Here is a 26,808-nt window from a genome sequence, read left to right on the forward strand (position 1 = left end):
TTCAACCAAAACTGCTGATCACACTAAGATGGTATGTAGGCTACTGTAAATGTATGCCCAGCATTGATTGTGGTGAACTTTCCCGACACATTCTACTTTTGACTAATTCAACATCTGATTTACAGTCTGCATAGTTAAAAGAGCTAGAGAATCAAATTATACCCATTTACATCTCTTGTGTCTGTGAATTTAGTTGCCATCCTTTTTAATGCTGCTGTGCTGTAGAAAAAAATGCATGCAAAAGGCTCTTAATTTGACCTTTGAGATTGCTTAAATTTTATCACAAGATCACACTGGCCTTTAATAGCAGTCAAATGCCTATTGTAGAAATTGCAGTTGATTCTGAATTAAAGTTGTATCCCAGATTCAGACTATTGTCACGCACCCAACACTCAAGCCAACATTATTTGCCACTGGATTAAATCAATCCCATAAAAGACAGTTCAGAAAAGCTCTCTTCACAAAAGCTGCCAGGAAAACAGAGACATTTCACATAAGCTGAATGTGTTCAGTACCCCTTCCCCCAATAAACCTCCACATGTGGAAAAAAATACAAAAATATTAACACAGAGGTCTAACATCTAGGCTCAAAGGATCTCCAAATTTTGTCATCTTTTTTACTAAACTGCACATGGTTATTTATACATTTTAAATACCCTGAGTTTGTTTGCTGCTTCCAAAAAAAGGCTCCAGCCTTTGACTCTCTAACTCACTTTTTCTGGTTTCCTCTTGGCAATAATAGCTTTCTACATCCATGTGCCTCTGAAATGGAACGCCTAACCAGCTTCTACTTAAAAAAAAGTTACAACCAAGCTAGCAAAGGGCTTTGCTCTTGAAAGAGCTGTAAAACATGACACACCTCCTCCTTTCCCTTCTTGTCTCCCCAGTGTTTTCTAAACTAAGTAAAAATAAATAACATTTCTAATAATGTGTAGGACCTGGTGATGACCACAAGGGCAGTGCAGCGAGATGCCAAATGTCTCCCGACAAAACTTTGCAAAATAAATAAGCGAAGCTTGGTTTCTCATCTAATTTGCTGGATCAACGGCAACTTCTGGAGTTCTAAAGTGTACAAATAAATGGAAAAGATCCCAAATCCCATCTGCAGCACTATGTCAGACATGCTGTTTCCATGTCTGTTTGTTTGCTTGCTGACAGGGCTGTATAATTCCTGGCTGTCCAGAACAGCTTTCCTCCCGAAAGGCCCAACTTTCACCACAGCCCAACCAGAGCAGTTAAGCATTTCCCCTCCTTGAACTGTGGCATCGTGAAGGGGAAAATTCCTCCTGAACCGCCAATGTTAGTGTTATCCCTGCCAGTGATATTTAGAAAATGTGGATATGTGTGCATGTATATACAAACCCACACCGCTATTTCAGTTTGACTGCCGAATGCCAACCCTGTTATTTTCCACTAACAGTTCATAATGCTGCCTCCAGACTGATGTTTCCAAAGCAGATACAGAAGCCAGGAAATCTGAAGGGATGAAGGTTTCTTTTCCACAGGCTTCCCCTGTGAGTTTGCCACTGGATCAGAGAATGGCCATTTTAGAAGAGTATTCTTTGCTTGGTTATGGATTAATCTCGAGTTCTGTTTCTTCTCCTGAAGAAGAAGAAGCTGGTCTTTTGGGGCGGGCCTAGCAACATCGGCACTTGGCTTTTGTGTGTAATTTTAATCTGCAAACAAAAGAATTGAAACCAGTAGCATCAGGACTAGATTGGCTAGTTTGCATACAGCTACTATTCTAAGAGGTTATAGAGAGGGAAGATATTTTCTTTTCACAGAAATAATGATGACTGAATTCTATGCTTTTGTGGCATTATGAAGAAAGTTACAAATTAAGTCCACTACAATGGAAATCAGTGCTGAAGAGAAGGGAGACCAGTCCTTGAGGGCTTGAGCTCCTTCCACATGGGCTGGTGCTTAGATAGGATCACTAGCACTAGTTTGGGAAATTCCTAGAGATATGAGGGTGGAAACAGGGGATGCTGAGATTTGGGGAGCAGAGGGGTCACAACAGGTTGTAACGCCATAGAGTCCACCCTCCAAAGCATCCATTTTCTCCAGAGGAACTGATTTTTGTAGTCTGGAGATATCAGTTGTAATTATGGGACATCCTTAGGCCTTACTTGGGGGTTGACAATACTAGAAGAAATTGAACCTGAAAGAAAAGTGAAGAGGACCTTCTGAGCTACTTTTGATTCTATCACCGTCTTTAGATTGCCAACCTCCAAGTGGAGCATGATATTCTCCGGGAACTACAACTGATCTCTACAGAGATCAGTTGCTCTGAATAAAATAGCAGCTCCCTGTTTAGCTCCCCCCTTTGCCCAAACTCTTCCTTCTCCAGGATCCACCCCTAAATCTCCAGGAATTTCCCAATCAATACTACCTTCCCAAGCTCACTTTGCTCCCCACCCCCTCCAGCGCCAGCAAATTGGCCAGCAAAAAGAATAGTGCTGAGAAAGGTAAGTAAACTAGGATGTAACTAGATAAATGGGGGAAACATTGGATGCTCTCAAATCATTCTGTAAAGAAGTCTGGAGTGGGAAACTTAGGAGGTAAAAGAGATGTGCATTGTTTTCTGAGACCTAAAAGCTCTGTCAAGGCACATTAGCCTCTTTCATAGTTTTATAATTTTTCAACTAAAGAAAACTTTCCCCGGAATAATTTGGAGGGGGAAAGAGAGATTATTTGATGACTTCGCTTTTGATAACGTCAAATTGGATCAATCATAATTCAGAAGAGTCTTCCCTTGATCCCTATCAACGACTGACTGAAGATTATGATCCATATATTGTGATGAACCTTTACCAAATATGACCTATCAGTGATATTTAAAAAAACAGTATATGCAAACCTACACCTTCTGCTATTTTATATGGATCTAGTTGCCAGCCTGGTAATGTTTTAAAAACAAACTATTCATATTGCTTTCTCTATGTTGCGCAGGGTGGTAAAGTTGCAGTACTGCAGTCCTAAGCTCTGCTCATGACTTGAGTTCAATTTTGGCAGAAGATGGGTTCAGGTAGTCAGCTCCAGGTTGACTCAGCCTTCCATCCTTCTGAGGTCGGTAAAATGAGTACCCAGCTTACTGGGGGGAAAGTGTAGATGACTGGTGAAGGCAATGGCAAACCACCCCGTAAAAAAGTCTGCCGTGAAAACATTGTGAAAACAACGTCACCCCAGAGTTGGAAACGACTGGTGCTTGCACAGGGGACTACTTTTACCTTTATTTTATTTTATTTTTATTTTAATAAATTTCTATTCCACCCATTCCCCGTAGGGCTCAGGGCGGAATACAACTTATAATAAAACAATAAAATACAATAAAAACATTTTAAAACAGACAACTCAACAGCACTCAGATTACCATGACATCACATATTGCCCAGCCTAGCCATCTCACATCATATCTCATAGGGATGGCAGTTTTTATTCCAATTCCTAGCACAGATGACAGTGCTGGCCGGGGAGGCCAACCAGATCAAGAATAGATGCCTGCAGCCTCAGCTAAAAGTCTGGTAGAAAAACTCCGTTTTACAGGTCCTACAGGCCCTGCGTTTTACAGGCCCTATGTTGTCATGATCAAACAAGGAACCAGACTAACTGGGCTCTTTGCTTTCCAGTGTATTTAGGTAGTGTATTTCTAGCCAAAGGCTCACTTTCTTCCTACTCCCATTAACGAGAAAAGAATGTTTTCTAAGTTGCTTCAAATACTGCAAACTGGTGGGTGCCCTCATTTTAATGTAGCATGCAATACCTGAGCATGAGCCAGGGGCAATGTCCCACTTCCCCATGAAAAAGAAGGCTTCCTGAGCATTTGAAGCAATTTTGTTGCAACTCTGGAGAACTTCTTAATGACACTAGACCTTTAATCCTGAAACAATATGGTGAATGAAGCCACAAGATGGCTGCTGCAGGAGGTGGAGCCAGCAACAAAATGTCTTCTGCAGCTTCCTCTCAGTCACACAGTGAAGATCATTGTGCTGCGGTGGCAGCTGTTGCCAAAGCAACATTTTTAAAACTATGCAAATCTAATCAAAAGCCTTGCTGGAAGAAGCCTTGCCCAGCCCCACCCACTTTCTAAAAGCATTTGGCAGGTGCCAAGAAAGGTGTCGGCAGGTGTCATGGTACCCAAAGACCCCTGGATTAGAAGCTGGTTCATTCTGTCATAATAGTAATGGGAAATTATGCACCCCAGTCTGTCCAATCTGAGCCTTCCTATGTATAAATTTCTTACATAATCACATTCACGGTTTCTTTTGAGCAGGAATGCACAGGAATGCAGATCCGGCTGGCTTGGCGTAAGGGGATGTGCAAATATGCAAATGAGTTCCTACTGGGATTTTCCTACAAAAAAGCCCTGATCACATGATTGATATTTATAAAATTAAGCATGGTGTGAGAAAAGTGAACACAGAAAATGCTTCTGTCTTTTCCACAATACTAGAACTCAAGAGGCACCCAGAGGTATTGATGGTAGATTCAGGACAGACAAAAGAAAGTGCATGTCCTCCCTACTCATGTGGCCTTCTCCCACTTGCAAGCTCTTACACTGTCCATGCTCAGTTGCCTGCTCTAGCTGCACACACATTTCCTGACAGCACAGGCCAGTGAATGTGGCAGAGAGTACTGCTGCTATGGCCAGCAAAAGTGCTGCCACTGTGAACAACCCTCACGCTCTTCCTCAATAACTCTGGACAGTTGAGAGCATGGGTACAGGCAAGTGGCAGGGGAGGTGTATGGGTCAGTGGCAGTGGGCCCCACCAGAAGTCCTGGGCCCTGGCAGCTGTCCCCCTCTCATGTTAGGGTTGCCAGGTCCAATTCAAGAAATATCTGGGGACTTTGAGGGTGGAGCCAGGAGACTTTAGGGGTGGAGCCAGGAGCAAGATTGTGACAAGCATAATTGAACTCCAAAGGGAGTTCTGGCCATCACATTTAAAGGAACCGCACACCTTTTAAATGCCCTTCATTGGAAATAATGAAGGATATGGGCACCTTCTTTTGGGGCTCATAGAATTGGACCCCTGGTCCAATCATTTTGAAACTTGGAGGGTATTTTGAGGAGAGGCACCAGGTAGTATGCTGAAAATTTGGTGCCTCTACCTCAAAAAACAGCCCCCCCCCTCGAGCTCCAGATACCAGCAGATCAATTCTCCATTATATCCTATGGGAATTGGTCTCCATAGGGAATAATGGAGTGCCTAAAAGACATCCTCCCCCCCCCCGCTTTCTGATGATCCTGAAGCAGGGGAAGGGCCTCCAAACGAGATCCCCTGCCCCCACCTGGGGATTGGCAACCCTACCTCAGGCCCTGCCAGTAGGGCTCTTCTTTTTACATCTAGAGTAAACTGCAGCTGTAAAAAGGCCCTACTTGCTTTTCCACCTCCTCACTTGAGACAGCTGGTGCTACTTCAGCCAGGAGTGAATTGCAAGCAAGGAAGGAAAAGACAAGTTTGTCAAGTTCCCTCAGTAAAATGAGCAGGGGTGTTTATCAGAGTGCCTGCTGAATGTGAGAGATGCCCCTGAGATAGTCCAGTCATTAAGCTCTCTGGGTGGCTGTGGAGGCAGAAAAAGATCAGGGCAACCCCCGAGATGGCTCAGGAGAGGCAGGCTTGCTAAGAAGCTGTATCAGGCATTTCTTGTTTGACCAGCCATTTGTCATAAGGGCCTTAAAGGCCTGTGAAGGCTGGGAGCTGCCATTGAAAATCATGCACAAAGAGAAACCAGACCTCCAGATGTCCCCAGGTGCTTAGCACAATTGTTTTAGGGAAGATCAGTAAACAACCAACTGGGCTCAATTATAGCGATTGCTGTACTATAAGCATTTAGATGGTCAATAAGAAAAATATCCATCGTGCCATTCCTTTAACACTGATGTCATTTGTATGTAGACATGAGCGCTAAGAACCTTTATTTTAAACAGAAATACATCTTTCGTAACATTCTGATCTAACCAGATGCAGACAATGTGTGCCTCATATTGTTCTTTCAACATGTTTTATACATCCTCCTTTGATCCTCACGAGGAGGACACAGATGCGGATACCCTGAAAATACACTGAGTGTCTCCAGTACTCTCCAAACTGTTACAGTGATGCATGTGGCTACAGATCTTTCAATTTAAATTGTCTTTGAATTTCCATTAGGTGTACAAATCTGACTATCATCAGGACATCACATCAAAGGAAAGAGGAACAGGATGATTCTTCCTCCTCCTAAAATTTATAGGATGGTTTTGCTAGGGCATAAATCTGTCTTTATTTTCATTTCAAGCAAAAAATTAATTTGAAATTCCATCCTAGGCTGTACTTGTACTCTCTAAACATAAACCTTCTATGGACTATAGCTCTGATAGGTAAATGCCATTCGTGTGTCCTAGATCCTTTTCAAGATGTTCAACTACTCACCGTGCAAGGGGGCTGCATCCAAGGCTCTCCATCCACTTGCATAGGCAGCAGCTTTGTTGTTCTGGAAAACACAAACAAGACACAGTGGAGACATTAACTGTGTGACAAATAGATGCCAGGGCTGGCATGGTATTTGTATTCTGTTTTGATTCATGGCAAAGAGCAAGGCTAGATGCAGGGAAGGCCCTGTGTTGTTTGTGTGGGTTGGTTAGGTCTTCTAGTAATTACTGAAAATGAAGATGTCAGACAGGGCTGATCAACCTATTGATTGGGTATGCTACACCAATTTTGCATAATTCATATACTTAACATATCTTGTCTGTCATTTATGTGAACTCGTAAGCTTCAAATCTACAGTTGGTGGCTCTTACAATTTTTCTAGAATATTCCTGTGCTAGGCTTCCTTCTAACCTAAAACTTGCCTCTGTGGATGCTTTTTGCTATCTCATTATCAAGTGTATTTCTGCAGCCATGAGGGAGGCTGTTCATTTAATGATAATGGACACAGAAACATGTTTGTGAATAGGTTCTTCCTCACCAGCAGGCTCCTGCATGAAGATTTTTGAGCTACTGAGTCATGTTACCCTTCTCCTAAACTGATCACATATGGCCTCTGCAACCAGGCTGCTGTGTCTCTTGAGCTGCACTCCTCAGCCTGGCCACTCATCTCCTCCATGCTATCTCTGTGAGGTGGGAATATTCCATGGCCCTTCCCATATGCATCTGGTCCTCCATCTGCAATGCAGAGTGCTGCATAAGCCCATAGACTCATTTCATCCCTGTGACTGAGCTTGTACAAGATATGAAGCACCACAAGAAAGATATGTCAGATGTAGGCTTCCCAATCCCCAGGTCCCAGCGGGGGATCCCCTGGTTTTACAGGCTTCCTCCCTCCCCCAGCCAGCTGGCCGGCGGGGGAAGCTCCACCCCCATAGCCATTATGCACCTCCAGGAACGATTCCCATAGGGAATGATGGGGAATTGATCCGCGGGTGTCAGGGGCTCTGGGGGGGCTGTTTTTTGAGGTAGAGGTGCCAAACTTTCAGTATAGCATCTAGTGCCTCTCCCCAAAATACCTACCAAGTTTCAAAAAGATTGGACCAGGGGGTCCAATTCTATGAGCCCCAAAAGAAGGTGCCCCTATCCTTCATTATTTTCTATGGAAGGAAGGCATTCTAAAAGGTGTGTGGTCCCTTTAAATGTGATGGCCAGAACTTCCTTGGAGTTCAATCATGCTTGTCACACCCTTGCTCCTGGCTCCGCCCCCAGTGTCTCCTGGCTCCACCCCCAAAGTCTCCTGGCTCCACCCCCAAAGTCCCCAGATATTTCTTGAATTGGACTTGGCAACCCTAGTCAGATGCTTTCTTATCAGTACTATGATTTCATGTTTCAAAGACATAAAACACTGTTCAGAGCTTCCAAGAAGCTGGGGCACAAACTTTGTACTGGGACGAAGGCCTTGGGGTGGGTACCTGATGGTGACGGAGGAACACTGGGCCAGCCTCTTGCCAGCACTTTTCAGTCCAGTATAGATCTGTCCCATCTCCATAGCCCCTTCAAGCCCCACAACTTCCAGGAGCTGATCACTAAGGTCTAAAGAAAGAAAGATACATATGTTAATACAGCAAATGAAAGTATGGCCTGGTTGCTTTATATAGGCATAACACAGGAAGAAGAGGCATTGGGAAGCTGAAACTGAAAAGAGAGTCTAGAGAAGTCCTTTGTCAGGTTCCTTATTTGCTCAGAAGGCGTCAGGCTCAGTTCTTTGCACTGGACTGATCAGCACCCCCCTCCCCATAGGCCAAATGATATTAGATGTGTTGCAGCTTCATGACTGGAACTCCAGATGTGTCCTTTCGCCCTAAAAAGCAGCCACTGGGATAGGACAATTTGGACTGAGGGTGTCGCTCTTCCTCTGCATCATTTTCCTGATTTTTTTTAAAAATCCTCTTTCTGCCCAGATAGTGATTAGCTCTGGAAGGCGAAAAAATAGGTCCTCATGGAGTGCTCATCTCCCCCAGCCCCACACTAGGGTCTGAAGCAGCCTGGGACATTTTCTATTCAGGAAATGGCATGGAGAAGAGTTGCCCCCCTCCTCTGCAGACCATTCCAAACTGGAGCCATCTGCAGCTGCATTTTAGGGCCAAATAACACATTTGGAGTTCCTCTCATGGAATTCCAGCATCACAGGTACTTTAGACATTCATGCTGCCCATCACAGTAGGAACTACTGGGCTGGATGGTCAGAGTCAGTATAAAGCAGTTCCTGAAGTGCCAAAGCAAACTGTGAATACTTACTTGGATGGGGGTGGGGGAATGGGGATAATTAACCTGAAAAATGTTCCCAGGGACAAATGGGGCTCAGCTTCCTTGCAAGTACTCTCCTAGAAGGCTGCTGATGTTAGGGCCATAATACAGCACAAGAAGTAGCTCTGCTAGCTAAGGCACTGAAGAAAGAACAGCATTTTCCCAGCAACAACATACTGCTGATTGTGCGCTAGAAAAATGTTATATCCTTAAAACAGAAGTGTTTCATTTAAGCATATCCTGGGCAACAAGTGAATTTGTATAGCTGGTAATACCCCTCAGCAGCTTCTATTCATTTCAGTTCAATTTGAACAGGAATATCTCTTGAGGGACCACTACATCCTGCACTGAGATCACATGGCCTTGCATATCCCAATGAAAAGGAGACTGCTCAGAACCAAATGCACAGTTGGAGCATGGGATTTAGGCAACTTCCCTCAAGCAAATGCTCTGGTTTCAAGGATATAACATTGCTCCAGCATTCACAATGATAACAAGCTAGAACTTGTCTTGTCTTTTTGATGTTTGGCATATCCACTGGCCTGAATACAGCTGTGTGCATGTGTGTGGTCCAGTCCCCTGCCTTTTTGATGCCTTTACTGTGAGCAGAAGAGGCTCTCCCAGATAACAATGAATAGCAGAAGAGAATAAATAAATGTGAAAGCTGAGTGAGCTGGAGACACACTTCTATTTCACACCCAACCATTTGTCCATGCCAAGCGAGCACCTGCAGTTCTTATAGCCAGAGTCAGTTTCATTCAATCACTTTCCTTCTGTATTGTCCTAAGCCAGCATTTGCAATTCCCTAAAGTTAAACTTGGCTTGAAAGACCTTGAGAAATCAGTCCTGGTGGCCTCAAAATACCTTACAACTTGGCTTTTCTTCCTTTGCTCTAGTGAGACTATTGGATTAATGTATTCCATCCCCAAACTTGTTCCAGTTTATAACTTGTCATCAGAATGTTTCTCTAGCATGGTTCTTTTCCTGGGGTGGGTGGGTGGGGTCAGAGAAAGAAATTAATTTGTGGATCAGAGCTGCTTGCAGCACAGACCATAAAGGCCTCCACTGTTGCATGGGTAATAACACATGTGCTGCCAAAGGTTTCCACAGATCAGGCTGATACTGGACAATAGAAAGCTGTGTAATTAAGCTCTTACGTATGAGTCTAATATGTGTATTATCAGAGTTTGTGTGCACTACAGAAGCTGATGCTTCAAAAGGCAGTCATCGACAGTCCTGACAACTACCCTCTACCACCTTTGTATGGATGTGCCAGCTGACTTGTTTTTGAACAAATCACCTTTTGTTACTAGGCTGTGGTCACACTGGAGGCTTGGCATGATCTGGCTGCTCCTCCATTTGTGGCAGTTTAAATAGTTGTGGGAAGTTTTGATCAGACATCCCACCCTGAACTGACTTCACAGCATGCTCAGTCCATGGTTCATCATTCAGATTGTTGCACCATTACTTTTTTGTCTTTTACCCAAGCACATAAGTGTGTATCCAAAGCTCCAGCTCCTTTCTGAGAGCTCCACAATCCCTCTGCCAAGTACTCTGGCCCGTATCAGCCTCCATCCCTTTGCCTCTCTTCCTTGGAATCAGGGGGGTTTTCAGATTTACATGAGAGTAGTCCCACTGACTTCAGTACATTTACCCTTCTGTCAATCATCAAACAGAAACTCTGTTGCAGAACAGGAGAGAAGGGTTTGGGCAGGGGGGATTTGTTGCTCAACAGCAACTCCCCTGGGGACTCCCAATCCAGAATGACTGCTTGACTGCAGTGACTGACAATGCCTGGGGCGATTATGTGCTTATGCACACATCACTACTTGATCCATAAGAGACAAAAAAAGGAGATGAGAAAGGAAGGGAAGGTTCAGACTTCTAAAATGGCTTGACTTTGCAAGAGGGGAGTTTAGACATCTGGAAATGCAGGATGAATGCATGGGGATCCGTAAGCACCAGACTTCCTCTGGTGACGATCTACTCTGTATCCAACTTGTCTTACAATGGGTGAGTACAACTGGGGAACACCCACTGTAAGACAAGCTGCCAGATGTGGCTGTGTGAACATGCCCATTTAATCCATTAGGGACCAGCAACTATATTGGGCCAAACTGCCCGTCTGACTGCAGCCCTAGTGTGGGCAATGTCAAGTCATATGTAGCAATATGCTGCTGCTTCTGGGTACCAACTTATTCATGAACTGATCTTTCCAAGAGAAAAGGTGAGGTAGGAGAAAAGCCTAGGCATAATGGACATGGCCTTAAGGTCTTCTGTGGCTGACCTTCTGCTTCATTGCTTTGAAACTGCAGGACTGGAAGACTCATTTGGAAAAAAAATATGATGTGAAAAATGTGCTACCCTATGCTCCAAATGGGACTGGTACCAAAAGGCTCACTTTGAGGATTACACTGCAAATACTTGCAGACCTTATTGCCTCTTTGATTCTGCTTCTGTCCTTGACACTTACACATTCTCCTGCATTAGTCATGTTCTGAAGAGAGAGACAGAGAAAGCTGTTCCACCACCTCTTCAACTTCCTTTCCCCTTCTTATATTGTAGCCTGTAGCAGTGTTAAAGCATCCTCTTAATTAGTCATCCTGCAATGCCTAAGTAACGCCTGCTATGCCAAGCTCCTTTCCAATGCTTTCCGTTTTCTCCCACATGTATATAGATAAGTGTCTCACTCATATTTCCAGCCAGGCACTCTCACTGGCAGAGGGGTGTGGGGAGGCAGTGTTTTTCATAGCAGAGCGCACATTTTGCTTGTAGCAGCTCCACCCTGCCCTGCTGCGCCAGCATCATTATTAGCATAAGTCCATTAATATTTAATTAAATTACAAGATCCATTTTCTGTGAAGCCTCAGACTTAGAGGAGACCAGCAGGGATTGATTAAATATGCAACCTCTAATGAAATTCATGGGAAAAAGAAATATCAATTCCCTAAAAACTGCTGATTTGGAGTGTGGCATATGTAAGTCCCCATCCCAAGTTCAATGTACTCATTTTTTGGAGATGTGTGATGACTGTTAAAAGCATAAGGAATGAAAGACGTAGAAAGGACCCAAAGAGTAGCATCTAGTCCACCCCCCTTCTGCCCAAAGCACTCAGCCATCCATTTATCTACCATGACTCAAACTGGAACATTCGAAGCATCCTGGAACTTTTTGCCATCTTCTGGGCATGGAGCAGGTTTCAGTGAGTGTGTGTGTGTGGGAAGGTATTTGTGAATTTCCTGCATTGTGCATGGGGTTGGACTAGATGACCCTGGAGGTCCCTTCCAACTCCATGATTATATTATTCTACCACAAGCTGCAGACAGGTATAGTGCAAAAAAAGGAAAATAGATTCATGCAAGCCAACTGAGCCACACATGGCTGTTTCTTCAGCAAAAATTTCGGCACTCTTATGCATTTCCCAAGCTTGCTGTTCATGCTCCAATTTGACAGCTACCTCTTCCTTGCGGGACTTCCTCTAACACATAAAAGGAAACCAGCTATGTTGGCTAGAATCAAAGATGAGCTAGACCTGCTTATTCTGCTTCTGGGGATAGTGTGTGGTAGACTATCACTGAAAGGGTTGGCTAATTGTCAAGCTGTGCTCTGCCACATCTACAAAATCTGCTTTGCCTCCTACCATCTCTTCCACCTTCTGACTTGCTCAACCAGCTTGGGCTTCAATCAGAACCTGAGGAGGAGTGTCACACTCAGCAACCACCCCTGTCTTTTTCTAGATAAGCAAGCAAAGTTTCTGCTGCAATTCAGCTTCAACACCTATCCTAGATGATTGACCTTGAGTTCCTGGATTCTGAGAACCCTGAACTTGCATTGCTGCTATAACTTCCTTGCAATGTTCCTATTGGCTGTAAATACCCACACTAACACACTTGTACTGCTTATTTGTTTTGTAATCACACTGGTTGTAAAATAGTCTAGGGTCAAAGACTGTGCCTTTCATACCATGCCATCTTTTGTTGTTGAACATAAGAATCACTCTAATTCTCTACCTTACCTTTGAATCCAATCTGAATGCTACTACTAGAAATATTAGGGTTGGTATCATAACCTATGTATGCTCACAATTATTTATTTCTTCACAGAGGTTTCCTAAACAATGTTCAGCTATTACAGAATGGACTAAATTCCAGAACATAAATCTTAATCTGTTCCTGGAGAACTTCCTCACCTACAAACAATACACTAAACTGGGGAGCTACTCTCCAGCAGTAGACTCTTCTGCAGCCCATGAAATCTAATCACTGCTTCTTCATAGCACAAACCTTCAATGGACCAATTTCTACTCATTCGCTAACTGTTAAAAACTCAATTTTCACTTAAGGGATGGGGTGCTATCACAAAATATGAAGTCAACTCTATTTCTCCACCTGATCTGGCAATATTATTACTGGCCCAGACAAAGTCAACAATATCAAAGACACATTCATCTAATGCATACTAAACGCATGTGTTACCATCTGCCAAGTATGCCCTTTGGCTGGATTAACAGGGACATTTTCATACAAGAGAATTAGACAAATAAATGAAAACAAATTAGTTATGAACTGTACATAACAGAAATCAGTGGGAGAGAACTTTAGCTTCTTTGGGCATTTTGTCTTTGACTAGTGGGGTGCCATAGTCCAACCCTGCAGTTTCAGAGGGCAATTTCAGGGTGAAATAGTAGAATTCAGAGCTGTAAATAAATGTCAGAGTTTTTCTCATAGCTGAATCATAAGCCCAGAACCCTCTGGAGTATTTCTGGGCGAGCCTCTTGAAAACAGTAGGTACTGCTCAAGGACTTGGTAGAGTTCCTGTAGATCTGCCATTCTTGTTAATGATGCTTCCACGGGGTTAGGGTATCCTATTCATTCATTTACATGACTTATAACCTGCCTTTCTTCCAACCAAATGGGACCCAAGGTGGCTTACAACAAAAGATTAAAAACATCACATACAGAACAATTAAACCCAACGAGAAAAAGAGAAGTAAGCAACTCAGCACAAAGCTGCAAAAATTGCCCTTTACACCCATCCCAAATGCCATTCTGAATAATTCTACTTTCTAAAGTCTCTTAAAAGATACCAATACAATGCATTCTTCATGACATCTGGAAGATGCCACTGGACACAGCCACAATAACAGCTTGACCCTGGGAAGCAGCAGGTCTCAGCTGCTTATACAGCAGGATAGGTAAAGGCAGGGGTGGAATTCTAGCAGGAGCTCCTTTGCATATTAGGCCACACACCCATGATGTAACCAATCCTCCAAAAGCTTACAAGGCTCTTTTTTTGTAAGCTCTTGGAGGATTGGCTACATCAGGGGTGTGTGGCCTAATATGCAAAGGAGCTCCTGCTAGAATTCCACCCCTGGGTAAAGGTAAAGGTAATCCCCTGTGCATTTCTGACTCTGGGGTGATGTTGCCTTCATGTTTTTGTGGCTGACTTTTTACAGGGTTGTTTGTCATTGCCTTCCCCAGTCATTTACACTTTACCCCCAGGAAACTGGGTACTCATTTTACCGACCTCAAAAGGATGGAAGGCTGAGCCAACCATGAGCCGGCTACCTGAACTCAGCTTCCACCGGGATTGAACTCAGGTTGTGAGCAGAGCTTGGACTGCAGCACTGTAGCTTTACCACTCTGCACCACAGGGCTCTCTACAGCAGGAGAGAGAGAGGGAAAATTGATGGGGGTGATCAGAGATGCCACACGAGCTCAATGCAGGAGAGGATATTACCACAGAAAGTGCTTTCCTTGAGCTGCAGGCCACCATAAATGTAGCTCTTTGGATGTTTGAGTACTGACAGGGATATGGTTGCTTGTGGGACTGCTTGTTTTGTGAAAGAGAATATCAGCTGCTCCTCCTATTGCAATCCCAATGGTAAGCAGCTCACCTTGGACACAGAACTTTAGCTCTTTGGCATCTGTAACAACTGAGGACTGTAACTTTTCAGGTACTTTCTTGCTCATCCGGTTATAGCTGCGTTGTTTCTTGGTTTCCCCCCAGAGGTTGGAGCCTCCATACATGCTGGGAATGTTGAGGACTGCAATACCCTCCAGAGAAGTGCTACTCAGATCCAGAACTGTTCCATCACACTGGGGGGTGGGGGGAGAGAAAATGTTTAACAGGCATCAGTACACATTGAACATACTGGATTAGCATTTTTACACTGTAATCCTAAACAGAGCTGCAACCTTTTGAATATTTTGAAGTCAATGGATTTAGAAGAGTCTAATTCTGCCTAGGACTGCTTTTTAATTCATTAAATAAAAACTTTTGCCTGTCCTAGGGCTGCCAACCCCCAGGTGTCTGGAGATCTCCCAGAATTACAACAGACACAGCTATCAGAAGATGGCTGCTTTGGAGGTGGGATTCTATGGTGTTATCCTCCACTGAGGTCCCCTTCCCAAGTCCTGCCTTCCCCAGGCTCCACATCCAAACTCCAGGAATTTCCCAACTCAGAATTGGCAACCCTAATCATACCTTCCTAAAAATCCTAGTTAGTTCCTACTATATATAAAACATAGTAATACCACTATCAACATACATAGCACATTACACAGGATCATGATGTTTTTGAAACAGAAGGGATTTGCAAATTATTCTAAATCTTGAGGACACTGCTGAAAAATCCCTGCTCTGTTTTCAGCATGCTTACTGCCAGAATCTTGAGTGAGGCCCTACTTGTTTTCATATGTGGACAGAAATTTTCTCACACCTATCTAGGGTTTTGAAGCTCAAAACCATCAGTTCAGATTAGAAACAAACTTGAACCAAGAACAGTTGACATAAAGTGAGAGAGTAAGTTCCCACTTCCCTGCTTGTGAGGCATGGCATTCTGCACCAGCTGTGCCATATTCAAGGGCAGCACTGAGTAAAAAATATTACAGGAGTCAAGATTATGGTGTCAAGATACTTGTTTTCCAGAAGGGGTGCAGTCACTTGCTGATTAAACCATTGAAAAATATAACTGCTTTCTTTGTATCAAATAGTAATGTGGGTTGCAAACTTGTTCTGCCAATAGATGAGATCTGTAAACTTGTTCTGACAAAGTTACTACCTTTAATCAATATCAGACACCTACAAGAGTTTCCAACAGCTATCTATCAACTATCTGAACCCCCTTCCCCTTGTCCTAATCCAACTGTCTAGTCATTACTGAACACCGGCAACATCCAATGTAGTCTCAATTCAGCATTGTTATTTTTGCTCTGATTCATCCAAAGTGAACAAGCATCCATCCTCTTAAAAAAAAAACCTGGACAAACTAAACACTTGAAGTGTTTCCTCCCTCACTGATTCTGATACAGAGATTTAGTGTTCAACAGATACAGGCCAAATCCTTAAAACACAGAAACAGGCCTTACTCAATGGTAGATTAATTGGGTTTTCCATCCAACTACCCTACTGCAGCACCTTGGTACATTTGTGTATCTTCTGAAATTTTTCCTGGCTTTTCCATAATCTTTCCCCAACCTGCTTAGCTGCAGATTTTTAAGAAAGATGGCAGCAAAGCACTGATGTGGAAAAGTTCAGATTTTTCTATCTCTAACCACATGACAATTTCCCCTGCCCCAGGAGGCAATTCCTCCCTTTGCCGCCAGAGGACTTTTGGGCTTTTTAAAATTGCCAATTTATTATTATAGTAATCTGTGTATCAGGTTCTCTGAATTCTCATCTTTATTTTAGGAAGTAAGTCTATATCCCTTTTCATTGCAGAGATATAAGGGGAAAGACATATTGCTGTAATGAAAGAACATAGAGACTTCTTAAAAACCAAAAACAGGGAATTCAGAGAACATGATACACCATTGTTAGAATAATATAATGATATTGAATTAGAAATCCTGCAGGTGCAGAAGGCAGAAGATGACTGCTGCTAGGGGATAAGACAGAAAAATAATGAGAAAACTTGCCATGTGGAATCCATGTTGCCACTGTGCTGTATTGGCGCTAGCGTGTCCCTGTATGGAAAACACCTCAGTGTGCCAAAGGAAAATTTTACTGTTAGCAGAAAGGTTCCATAGGATGCAACTCATTATAACGTTGGGTAGCTATGCCCTTAATTGTTCTGCAACATGTCTTCTCTTAGAGTCTGAAACAGCTGACAGAAGTAGCATGTCTGCATAGAGCTTGAACTGAGAAACCTTCCATGCTGGCACTTTATAATGCTAAACATTTCAATAAAGGAGAAGCACAGTAGCTGTGAACTCCCACCACCCTGAGCTTGCTTGCCAGGATGGTATGCTGGAGTACCCCAAGCCTCCTGTGGAGCCAGGAGAGAGTCCATAAATGATGGGAGATAGTGCCCTGCTGTCTCCTTTTTCTTTGGCTCTCTGCTTCCAAATATGAAAGATCAACAGCTAAGCAACACGTATGCTTCAGCTTTACTTGGGGTGGTGGTGGCCTTGACTTCTGAAGGTTTGCTACAATAGTGGAGAAATTCTGAGCACCCTGAAAGAGTATCCAGACAGCAGCAGTAAGTTACATTTAAAAAAAAAACCCTTCAAAACTATTTTTGTCTCAATAGGGAAATGGGTGGTACTTCAGACAAGAAGGTTGCCAATAAGCTAAATTCTGTCAATTCTGTTGCTTTTTTATGAGTACATTAGAATTGACTGTCCTTTGTGCTTGCTAAAGGGAGGCCTGGCAGGCTGCATAATGTGATATAGATGCCATATATTCACACAACACAGGACTGAATGCCCAGTGGACAGCATGTGTGTTTCCCTCTTTAACCCAGCTTTGTTTCTCTGCCAGTGTGCTACAATGGCTTCTTTGAGAAGGGGCAGCTGACGGGTTGTTGGCAGGGAGACTGGAAGTAGAAATTTGCAGCTGGGGAAAAAACCAACTTCATTTCCAGGAGCCTATACTGTAACTGATGCCAATTTCCAAAACAAAACTGCCATTTCTCTGTGCTCATGACAGATGCCTGGAGCCAGAGGGAGGGCAAACTGTTACTTTCAGCTTGAAAAGCAGCCAGATCGACGTTCTGCAGCCCTGAGATTGCCATCTCCTGAATGTGTATTTGCAAAAGATCCAAAAATTGGATATGCTGGTCACCTATTTCTACCAGAATTAATCCAGGGATATCTCATTTTTCTAACCCAGTCATGCAGTGATATGCAGTATGAAATTTACAAAAGGTTAGAGAACAGAACTAGCAAAAAAGGGGTTCTTTTATGTATTTTTTTTTGTCTCTGACATACTTTGAACAATCTCCCTGAAAGTGCTTAATTCCAGACCAGAGATTCAAACTTGTGTGAAACATGCATTAATTAACCCAGAGGTTAATCTTTCTAATACTAGGAGAATGGAGGCTGATTGTGATTATTTGTGGGAGGAAAATACACTCTGCACATGCTCAAAAGCAGTCTCTTTATTAATTGCATGTTCCATAACTGATCCCAGCAACTTAAAATCAGTTCTTGTACTAAGTCCTGGTGAAGCCAAGCATCAGTCAAGCATTGCCTCCTGCAGAATGCCCCAAATGCTTCTGGTTGAGATGTTTGTTTTCTCCATTCCACTTCTGATTTCATCCTCTCAGGCATGAGGCCTTATTACATTGTAGAAAACGGAATCTTCAAAAGCAGCCACTCTGCTGAAAGACAGCTTTGTATTTTGCTAGGCAGCCTGGCTGGCTCACAGATCAGAGGCAAGCCAATAGCAGCCTCAAAGGTACCAGTGCTAATGACTAGGGAAACAAAATTCTACATACCTCATACTATCAGAAATAGGCCATTTCTATAATTTCCTTACATCTAAACTCTGGCCACAGATTCAGCAGGAGCTCACAGGAGCAGAGCTCCTGAACCTTTCTGAGGGTTCCCCCTCCTCCTCCTCCCCACCTACCTTGTCCATTGAATAGTAGGTGCAGCTGCATAACAATTCCTGGCAGGCAGACCCAGCGCTGGGGGTTCCAGTGCCCCAGGCCGAAACCTACATCTCCACCCCTTCCTATTTTTTTCCCCCCGTGGGCACTTGGCCCACCCCTTTGCTTGACCTTTTGCCGCTTCAAAGGGAGTTGTAAAGACTTCTTCCCAGCTTCCTCTGAAGCAGGAGAGGGCCGGGCACCCCCCCCCTCAACCTCACCGTGGTTTGGAAAGCCTCAGTGAGGTTCAAAAGACAGCGGGTGCACTCAAAGCCACTGGCTCTGAGCATGCTCGGTACCACATCCACCCTCCATCGAAAAGACAGCAGGCGTGCTCAGAGTGACTGGATCTGAGCACGCTCGCTACCACCATCACCCGACTTTGCTGAGGCTTGGAAAGCCTCAGTGAGGTAAAAAAGACAGCGGGTGCACTCAGAGCTGCTGGCCTTGAGCATGCTCACTACCATGCCCCCCCGCCTCTAAGCGTGCTCGCTGCCATGCCCCCAACTTTGCTGAGGCAGAGGGGGCGTAGCTGTGAGTGTGCTCAGAGCCAGTTTGCTGGGTGGCTTGCTGGCCTTTTGACTGGGGGGGCGGTCCAGGAGAGCCCCTGCTTGCAACCGGCCACATTGCAAGGGCTTGCCGAGCCAAGCCCAACCGCCGGAGGCCGACCACGCACCACGAGTCGGCGGAGTTCCACTCCACAGCCTCCACAACCCTACAGGTACTGAATTTGCCCCTCGCCACCCCCGATAAGATCAAAATGGCGGTCCTCATCGAAGGGAACCCCTGCCAAATGGAGGTGGACTCAGGTTCCTCCATTTCCATTATAGCAGAGGAGACCCTGAGGAAACTGTGCCCCCTCCAGCGGCTTCAATTAAGGCCGGCGGACTTCATACTCCGGGACTTTCAGAAGAATCCGGTGCAAATCGTGGGGTGGGCCCAGGTGCAAGTCGAGCGGGGGTCCTTCTACGGCCCACTGGACATCCTGGTGGTAAAGCGCTAGGAAACCTTGGTCCAGGCTCCACTTAGACTTTGTGGGGCCCTTCCAGGGACAGATCTTTCTGATCATGGTGGACGCCTACACCAAATGGCTGGAGGTCATTCCAGTAGCGTCCACATCATCAGCAGCCGCAATACGGGCTCTGCGCCGGGCCCTTAGCACCCATGGTATTCCGGACACTATTGTCACAGACAACGGAGCGGCTTTCACCTCTGGGGACTTCCAGGCATTCCTGCAGAGGTACCTGATTAGACACATAAGGTCTGCCCCGTTCCACCCGGCCACCAACGGACAGGCGGAGCGAATGGTCCGAACGACCAAGGAAGCCCTGGCCCGGATAGTGCAGGGTGACTGGGACCACAGACTAGCCGCCTTCCTGTTCGACAACCGGGTAACCCCCAACCCGGTCACGGGGGTGAGCCCGGCAGAACTCCTCATGGGGCGCAAACTCATCATGAGGCTCGACAGGCTACACCCCAACCGAGCCTTGGACATCTGAGGATCCCCAGAGGTCCGGGAGGCAGCCCGAGGGTTCTTTGCGGGGGAGCCCGTGTTCGTGCGAAACTACGCCCAGGGACCCATGTGGGTGGCAGGTCGGGTGAGGCAGGTAATTGGGACTTGTCATTACGAGGTATCCACAGAGGGGGGCCAAACTCTTCGGCGGCACATCGACCAGCTGCGCCGCCGCACTCTACCGGAAGGGCCGATCGACGTGGAGGAGGAAGTACCCGGGGGAGAGCCGGCTAGGGGACTGCCAGAGGCCACAACGCCAGCACTGACCCGGCCCGCCAGCGAACTCCCCGGACCGAGTGACCCACAGAGATCGACCAGCAACCCACAGCAGCCTCGGCCCCCAGAGAGACTCCCGCGGCCAAAGCAGCGCCGACACCCCAGGCAGCTCCTAGACGATCCACCAGGGAGCGTCGACCTCCCGCCTACCTAAGAGACTATGTACAGCAACTAGGGGGGGAGGGGTGTAGTGTATCGAGATAACGATAAAACGCAATAACGCAATAATATAAAACCAGCCAGCGCGACCCTGCGCGGAGCGACCGGGCTGTCCCCGGGCTGCTCAGCGCAGGGCACGAACTCCCAGTCAATCACCAGCTGTGGCAGGAAGTTCAACAGGCCAGGATTGGACTGGCCTGTCTGGAGGGAGGTTCCCGGAGTTGTACATAAGCAGGACCCAGCCCGCGTGTTCTCTCTCTTGTAACGTGCCTCCATTAAAGCATGTTGCCCTACCAACGTCTCCTGTCTCAGTACGCTACACAGTGCACACATACATGTACATATCCTTCTGGGAGTCTAAAAGTACATATATATATATGGGGGAGGGGGAGAATTGTGTATCAGGAAGAAGAGGAAGAGATTGGATTTATACCCCATCCTTCACTTGGAGTCTTAGAGCAGTTTACAGTCTCCTTTTCCTTCCTCTCCCAACAACAGACCCCCTGTGAGATAGATGGGGCTGAGAAAGCTTTTTTGAGAACTACTCTTGAGAGAGCAGGTCTTTCAAGAACCCAAGGTCACTCAGCAGGTGTACGTAGAAGAGTGAGGAATCAAACCTAGTTCTCCCAGATTAGACTCTGCACATTTAGTTTGGCATAGTGGGGTAGGTTACAGCCCTGACATCTAGTCTGCTATATGAAGGGAAGGAGGAGCACTCAGTCCCAGGTGATGGTTGAAAAGCCCTGGAAAGGACACCTTGCTGATGCCAACCAGATCTAGGTTTGGCTGGTGTCTAGATGGGAGACCTCTGGGGAACCCTATAGTCATGAAGACATCTGCTCATAACATTTGCAAATGCTTTTCCTTGTAGCAATTCATACTGATTTGGGCAAATTGGCTCCACACAATAACACAAGATTAACTGAAAACATACATAATTTATTACAAAGTGGCAAGAAACAAGCATAGGTATATCAAATGTAGAGAAGACATAGCCCAGATTAGACAGATCTAGGTAGGAGCTATAGTGAATTATAATTGAATACAATCTCAGCAGTTAATGCACTGGTGGTGGGGGAAGTGAATGCCATTTTGGGCTGCATTTGTTGTTTCACTGGGTGTGCTGAACATAGGAAGTAATACTACTGCTCAGTCAAAAACCAGACCAAACACAAAGCAAGTCTCCCTAAGAAGTTCCCTAGGGGAAAAGTTCCTTTGCGAAGCTGTGGGATCTTCTTTTCTGCTGTTTTGTTTTATGTGCAATTACTAGAATGGAGGCTCAGGAGTGTCACTGTGGATGAAATGAAGCCCAGCTGATATGTACGAGGCAGCCAGAGAACCAGAGCTTCTTAAAAATGGAAATCTCTAGGCAATCTGGGAGAGGAAATAACATTTTACAGGAGAATGTTACTTCTCAGAGAAACTGAAGTAATCACTCTGGAAGTGAGGATTTATTTATTTATTTAAATATTTATATCCTGTTCTTCCCCCAAGGGGGATACAAAGCAGCTTCCAATATTATTCTCCCCTCCTCTGTGTTATCCTCACAACAACCATCTTGGGAGGTCAGGTAGGCTGAGAGAGAGTGACTGGCCCAAGGACATCCAGTTCTAACCATTAGGCTACACTGTTACATGAACTGTAGAAGATATAATGGAGAGGTGGGAAAAGAAAAGGACACCTGTCTCCTTCCTTTCATGAGCAGAAAGCAAAAGAGAAGCTGCAGAGTGGATGAAATTGACAGAAAAGAAACCAACCATAAAGTCAGCTATAAATTACGCTCACATGTGGAACTTTTGGAGCAGACCATGCCTGTCCTTAACCAGGATTGTTGAGGACCAGAACAGGGTGAATCATCATGAAGTGGTGTTGGAATGGGCTGAAACTTTTCACTCTGGGTACTGAAAACAACATTCCCAGTACTTACAATATCAAATCAGCACTGATGCAAACTCTTGGATTAGGTGATGCCACTTCAAATAACTATACATTTTGGTTCCATCAGTACGTCAACCCTTCCCAGAGCTGCTTCTTCTTTTGTTGATGGTTTGCATTTGACAGGAGCCCCAGATTAATTGGCAAGATCTGCCTCAGGCTTTGCAACCAATTACATGCTCTAACTTTCGTGATTAATGAATGAAAGGCTTGTTTATCTAGTAATGAAGAAGGCAGGAAGTTCACCAAAAGCACACCTTACCAAAGCCCCAATATAAATTGTAGGGTTGCCAGGTCTGACTCAAGAAATATCTGGGGACTTTGGGGGTGGAGCCAGGAGACTTTGGAGGTGGAGCCAGAAGCAAGGGTGTGACAAGCATGACTGAACTCCGAAGGGAGTTCTGGCAATCATACTTAAAGGGACTGCACACTGCAAGCCTTCCCTCCATTTGGAAATAATGAAGGACAGTGGCACCTTCTTTGGGGGCTCACAGAATTGGACCCCCTGGTCCAATCTTTTTGAAACTTGGGGAGTGTTTTGAGGAGAGGCACTGGATGCTATGTGGAAATTTGGTGCCTCTACCTCAAAAACAGCCCCCCCCCTGAGCCTTAGATACCCACAAATCTATACCCTATACCCTACAGAAATTGGTCTCCACAGGGTATAATGGAGTGTCCAGGAGACATTTCCCTCCCCACCTCCCGCTTTCTGATAACCCTGAAGTGAGGGGAGGGCCTCCAAATTGGGGGATTCCCTGCCCCCAACTGGGAATTGGCAATCCTAATAAAATAAGAGCTCTCTTAAGCAACTGGCAAAATGGCTCATGCTCCTCCTCCCTTTGATTAAAGGCTGTTTCCATGCAACCCAAAGTTGGCTGTGTGTGCAGGCACAGAGTTTAAGCACACACTGTGTAATTCTAGGCATGTTCTGAAGTACAGCTGTGGAGAGAGGAGGGGGAGAATGCATAATTCTCGTCTTTCAAAACTCTCTTCAGAGACGAAGTGACCCCAGATGAGGGAATCCATCAAAGATGTGTACAAACTTTTAAAAATGTCACCCTCTGTCTCTATGATTGCTTTCTCTTTTGCAGCACTGCTGCCTTCAGTATCTGTATGCAAACAGGCGCTTTCTTCACTATATAAATCAGCCTCCTCCATGTACCCAGAACATCTCATGATGTCACAGCCAACCCGAGATGTTGCTAAATGACTGACTGGAGCTTCCAGATGTTTGTGGGGAAGAAAAGCTTCTGTTTACATACTGACAAAGAGGGAGCAACAGGAGATTATTGTTAACTGGAACATATTTCAATGTGTTCAATCTGAAGACTGGCTCATATTTATAATTGCGGGCCAGAAGCATGACACTGTGCCGGCTCTCTAATTAGTGATAAATTGACGATTGTTTTCAAGGAGTCTGTGGAAGTCACAAATCCTTAGCATTCCAGCAGGCAAAGTTTGCTGGAATGATTTTGCCTTACTTCCTTTTAGGTTGTGATTCAGCTAAAATCACGTGTTAAAAGAAATCCACCTTTTTTCTACTTCTTTTCCTTGGCAATCTCAGCTGGGAACGGGGATTTTTTTAATTGATCTCCCAAAGGTATATTTATTTATAGCCCACCTTTATCCCCTGTGGGGATCCTACATTATTCTCTCCTCCATTTCATTCTCGCCACAAGCTTGTGAAGATTAGGCTGGGAAAGTATAACTGGCTGAAGGTCACCCAGTAAACTTCCAGGGCAAAGTGGAAATTTGAATCTGAGTCTTATGGATCCTAATCTCACACTCTGACCACTACCACCATACTGGATCTCATCAAAGCCTTGCTTACAGCCTGGGAAAATACGCTTCCCTTGTGCTATCCCTCACAGACAATGCACACATAAATCACTGAACACTGAACTATCATTATACTATAGCAAGCATTTTTAAAAGATTTCTTGCCCACACAGGGTAATCTGGTTTGAGTGACAGCACAAAGAAAGCACAATACCCAGTGACACGTGGATATAGCCTTCTTCTGGACTTCTGGACTAAGCCATTCAGGACTAGAGTGATGTTGATTGGGCTGCCTGTGCTAAAAATCCTTCAAATATTATCTTTTTTCCAAATACATATGTACTATTTCCTCTGTTCCCAGTGCTCTCTTGTGCTTCTGTTGCAGGATATCACATTTTAAAGCATTCAAAGCATAGCAATTGTGTAGAGAAAATGTGGTACTTTCCCCCAGGGATGGAATGCATCTATTAATATTGCGCTTTCTGTGCAAGAATATGAGAGGGATGTTCCTTCATGACCAATCCCATATTGTCAATCGTCTTTTCAATTTTATTTTTGAAATTAAAGTGATCATTAAACATTGCATGCCGTTAAACTACAACACTTCAATGGTTATTGTACCCTCTTTTATGTGATATTCATGAAAAATGACAGTGCATAACAAATTGGTTGTGTAAATGTTGGTCGTTGTCTGCCCCCTCAAAAGTCAAAAAGGCTCAGGCAGAACTGGAGACATTGCAGGGTGCTGAATAACTGCAAAAGGCTGCTTTCACAGTGGGACTTCCATTGCTTCCAGCCTGCTGTCTTAAGCATGAAATCAGAGGTGAAGGAAGCAGAGACTTCTGGAGGGCATATTCAGCCCTCAGTGCTGATCCTTTGATTCTTTTCATTTGTTTTCCCATTATGGGTTTATTGCTGGTGTGAATGCAGAGCATCCACATAGGGAGATCATCTGTTCTTTCCTTCCTATACCCTCATGTCTTTCACTGTACAGCTTTTTGCCTTTTACAAATAATAGCTAGTAGGCCGTGATCTGTATAGCCCAGGCAAGCCCAATCTAATCAGATCTCAGAAGCTAAGCAGGGCTGACCCTGGCAAGTACTTGGATAGAATCATAGAGTTGGAAGGGATCTCCAGGGTCATCTAATCCAACTCCCTGCACAATGCAGGAAATTCACAAATACCCCCCACCCCCCAAATTCACAGGATCTGTGTTGCTGTCAGATGGCCATCTAGGCTCTGTTTAAAAACCTCCAAAGAAGGAGAGCCCACCACCTCCCAAGGAAGCCTGTTCCACTGAGGAACTGCTCTAATGGTCAGGAAGTTCTTCCTAATGCTGAGCCAGAAACTCTTTTGATTTAATTTCAACCCATTGGTTCTGGTCCTATCTTCTGGGGTCACAGAAAACTTTTCTGCTCCATCCTCTATATGACAGCCCTTCAAGTACTTGAAGATGGTGAGCATATCACCTCTCAGCCACCTCCTCTCCAGGCTAAATATGCCATTTTTTCTTCATAGGACTTGGTCTCCAGACCCCTCACTATCTTTGCCGCCCTCCTCTGGACCCATTCCAGCTTGTCTATATCCTTCTTAAAATGTGGTGCCCAAAACTGAACACAATACTCCAGGTGAGGTCTTACCAGAGCAGAGTAAAGTGATACCATCACTTCATGTGATCTGGACACACTTCTGTTGATACAGCTCTATATTGCATTTGCCTTTTTAGCCACCGCATCACACTGTTGACTCATGTTCAGCGTATGATCCACTAAGACCCCTAAATCCTTTTTTGCACATACTACTGCCCAGACAAGTCTCCCCATCCTTTAACTATGCATGAGATTTTTCCTACCTAAATGCAGAACTTTACATTTATCCCTGTTAAAAGTCATTTTATTGGTTTTAGCCCAGTTTTCCAGTCTGTCAAGATCATCCTGTATCCTGTTTCTGACTACTACTGTATTTGCAACCCCCTCCCAATTTAGTATCTTCTGCAAATTTCATAAGCATGCATGGCAGACAAAGGATCTTTGAAACAGCATTTCAAATAAATACAAAACAACAAGAAAGGTACTTCTGTTGGCCATTGCTCACAGCACCTGGAAAACAATGAATCACAACCAGGGCTTTTTTTTGTAGCAGGAACTCCTTTGCATATTAGGCTACACCCTCCCACCTTCCTCCCTGTAGGAAGAGCCTTGTAAGCTCTTGGAGGATTGGCTACATCAAGGATGTGTGGCCTAATATGCAAAGGAGTTCCTGCTACAAAAAAGCCCTGATCACAACCAGTTCTGAAAGCTCCTCTTGGTGTCAAACAAATGCTAGCACAGCACAGGAGCAGCAGTTCAGAGATAGCCGGAAACTCACCTCAATCTCTACATAGTCGTGGAGCTTTTTACAGGTGGCAGCAAAGGTCTCCGTGGTACCAAATTCAAAATACCACAGTTTATTCTTCATTCTGACAAAGAGAACATAGAAAAGGGGGCATCAGAGAGGGAGATAGTCAAGAGAAACTTTTTTTGGGGGGGGACACACATGCTGACCAGCCTACT

General features: G+C 44.8%; 1 protein-coding gene across 1 annotated transcript in view; it reads right to left on the minus strand.

Annotated features, from left to right (window-relative positions):
- Positions 1-252: 252 nt before the first annotated feature.
- The window catches only part of DGKG (diacylglycerol kinase gamma), a 162,189-nt gene continuing 135,633 nt past the window's right edge, over positions 253-26,808 (minus strand). Inside the window, exons 23-27 of the mRNA XM_060242030.1 lie at positions 26,624-26,714; positions 14,617-14,818; positions 7,886-8,006; positions 6,414-6,474; positions 253-1,676 (exon numbers count right to left, since the gene is read on the minus strand). Of these exons, the coding sequence (XP_060098013.1) occupies positions 1,578-1,676; positions 6,414-6,474; positions 7,886-8,006; positions 14,617-14,818; positions 26,624-26,714 (574 nt within the window). The 3' untranslated portion in view covers positions 253-1,577. The remainder of the gene's footprint in view (positions 1,677-6,413; positions 6,475-7,885; positions 8,007-14,616; positions 14,819-26,623; positions 26,715-26,808) is intronic.

Source organism: Heteronotia binoei, chromosome 6 (assembly GCF_032191835.1).
Source record: "Heteronotia binoei isolate CCM8104 ecotype False Entrance Well chromosome 6, APGP_CSIRO_Hbin_v1, whole genome shotgun sequence".
NCBI classification, from domain to species: Eukaryota; Metazoa; Chordata; class Lepidosauria; order Squamata; family Gekkonidae; genus Heteronotia; species Heteronotia binoei.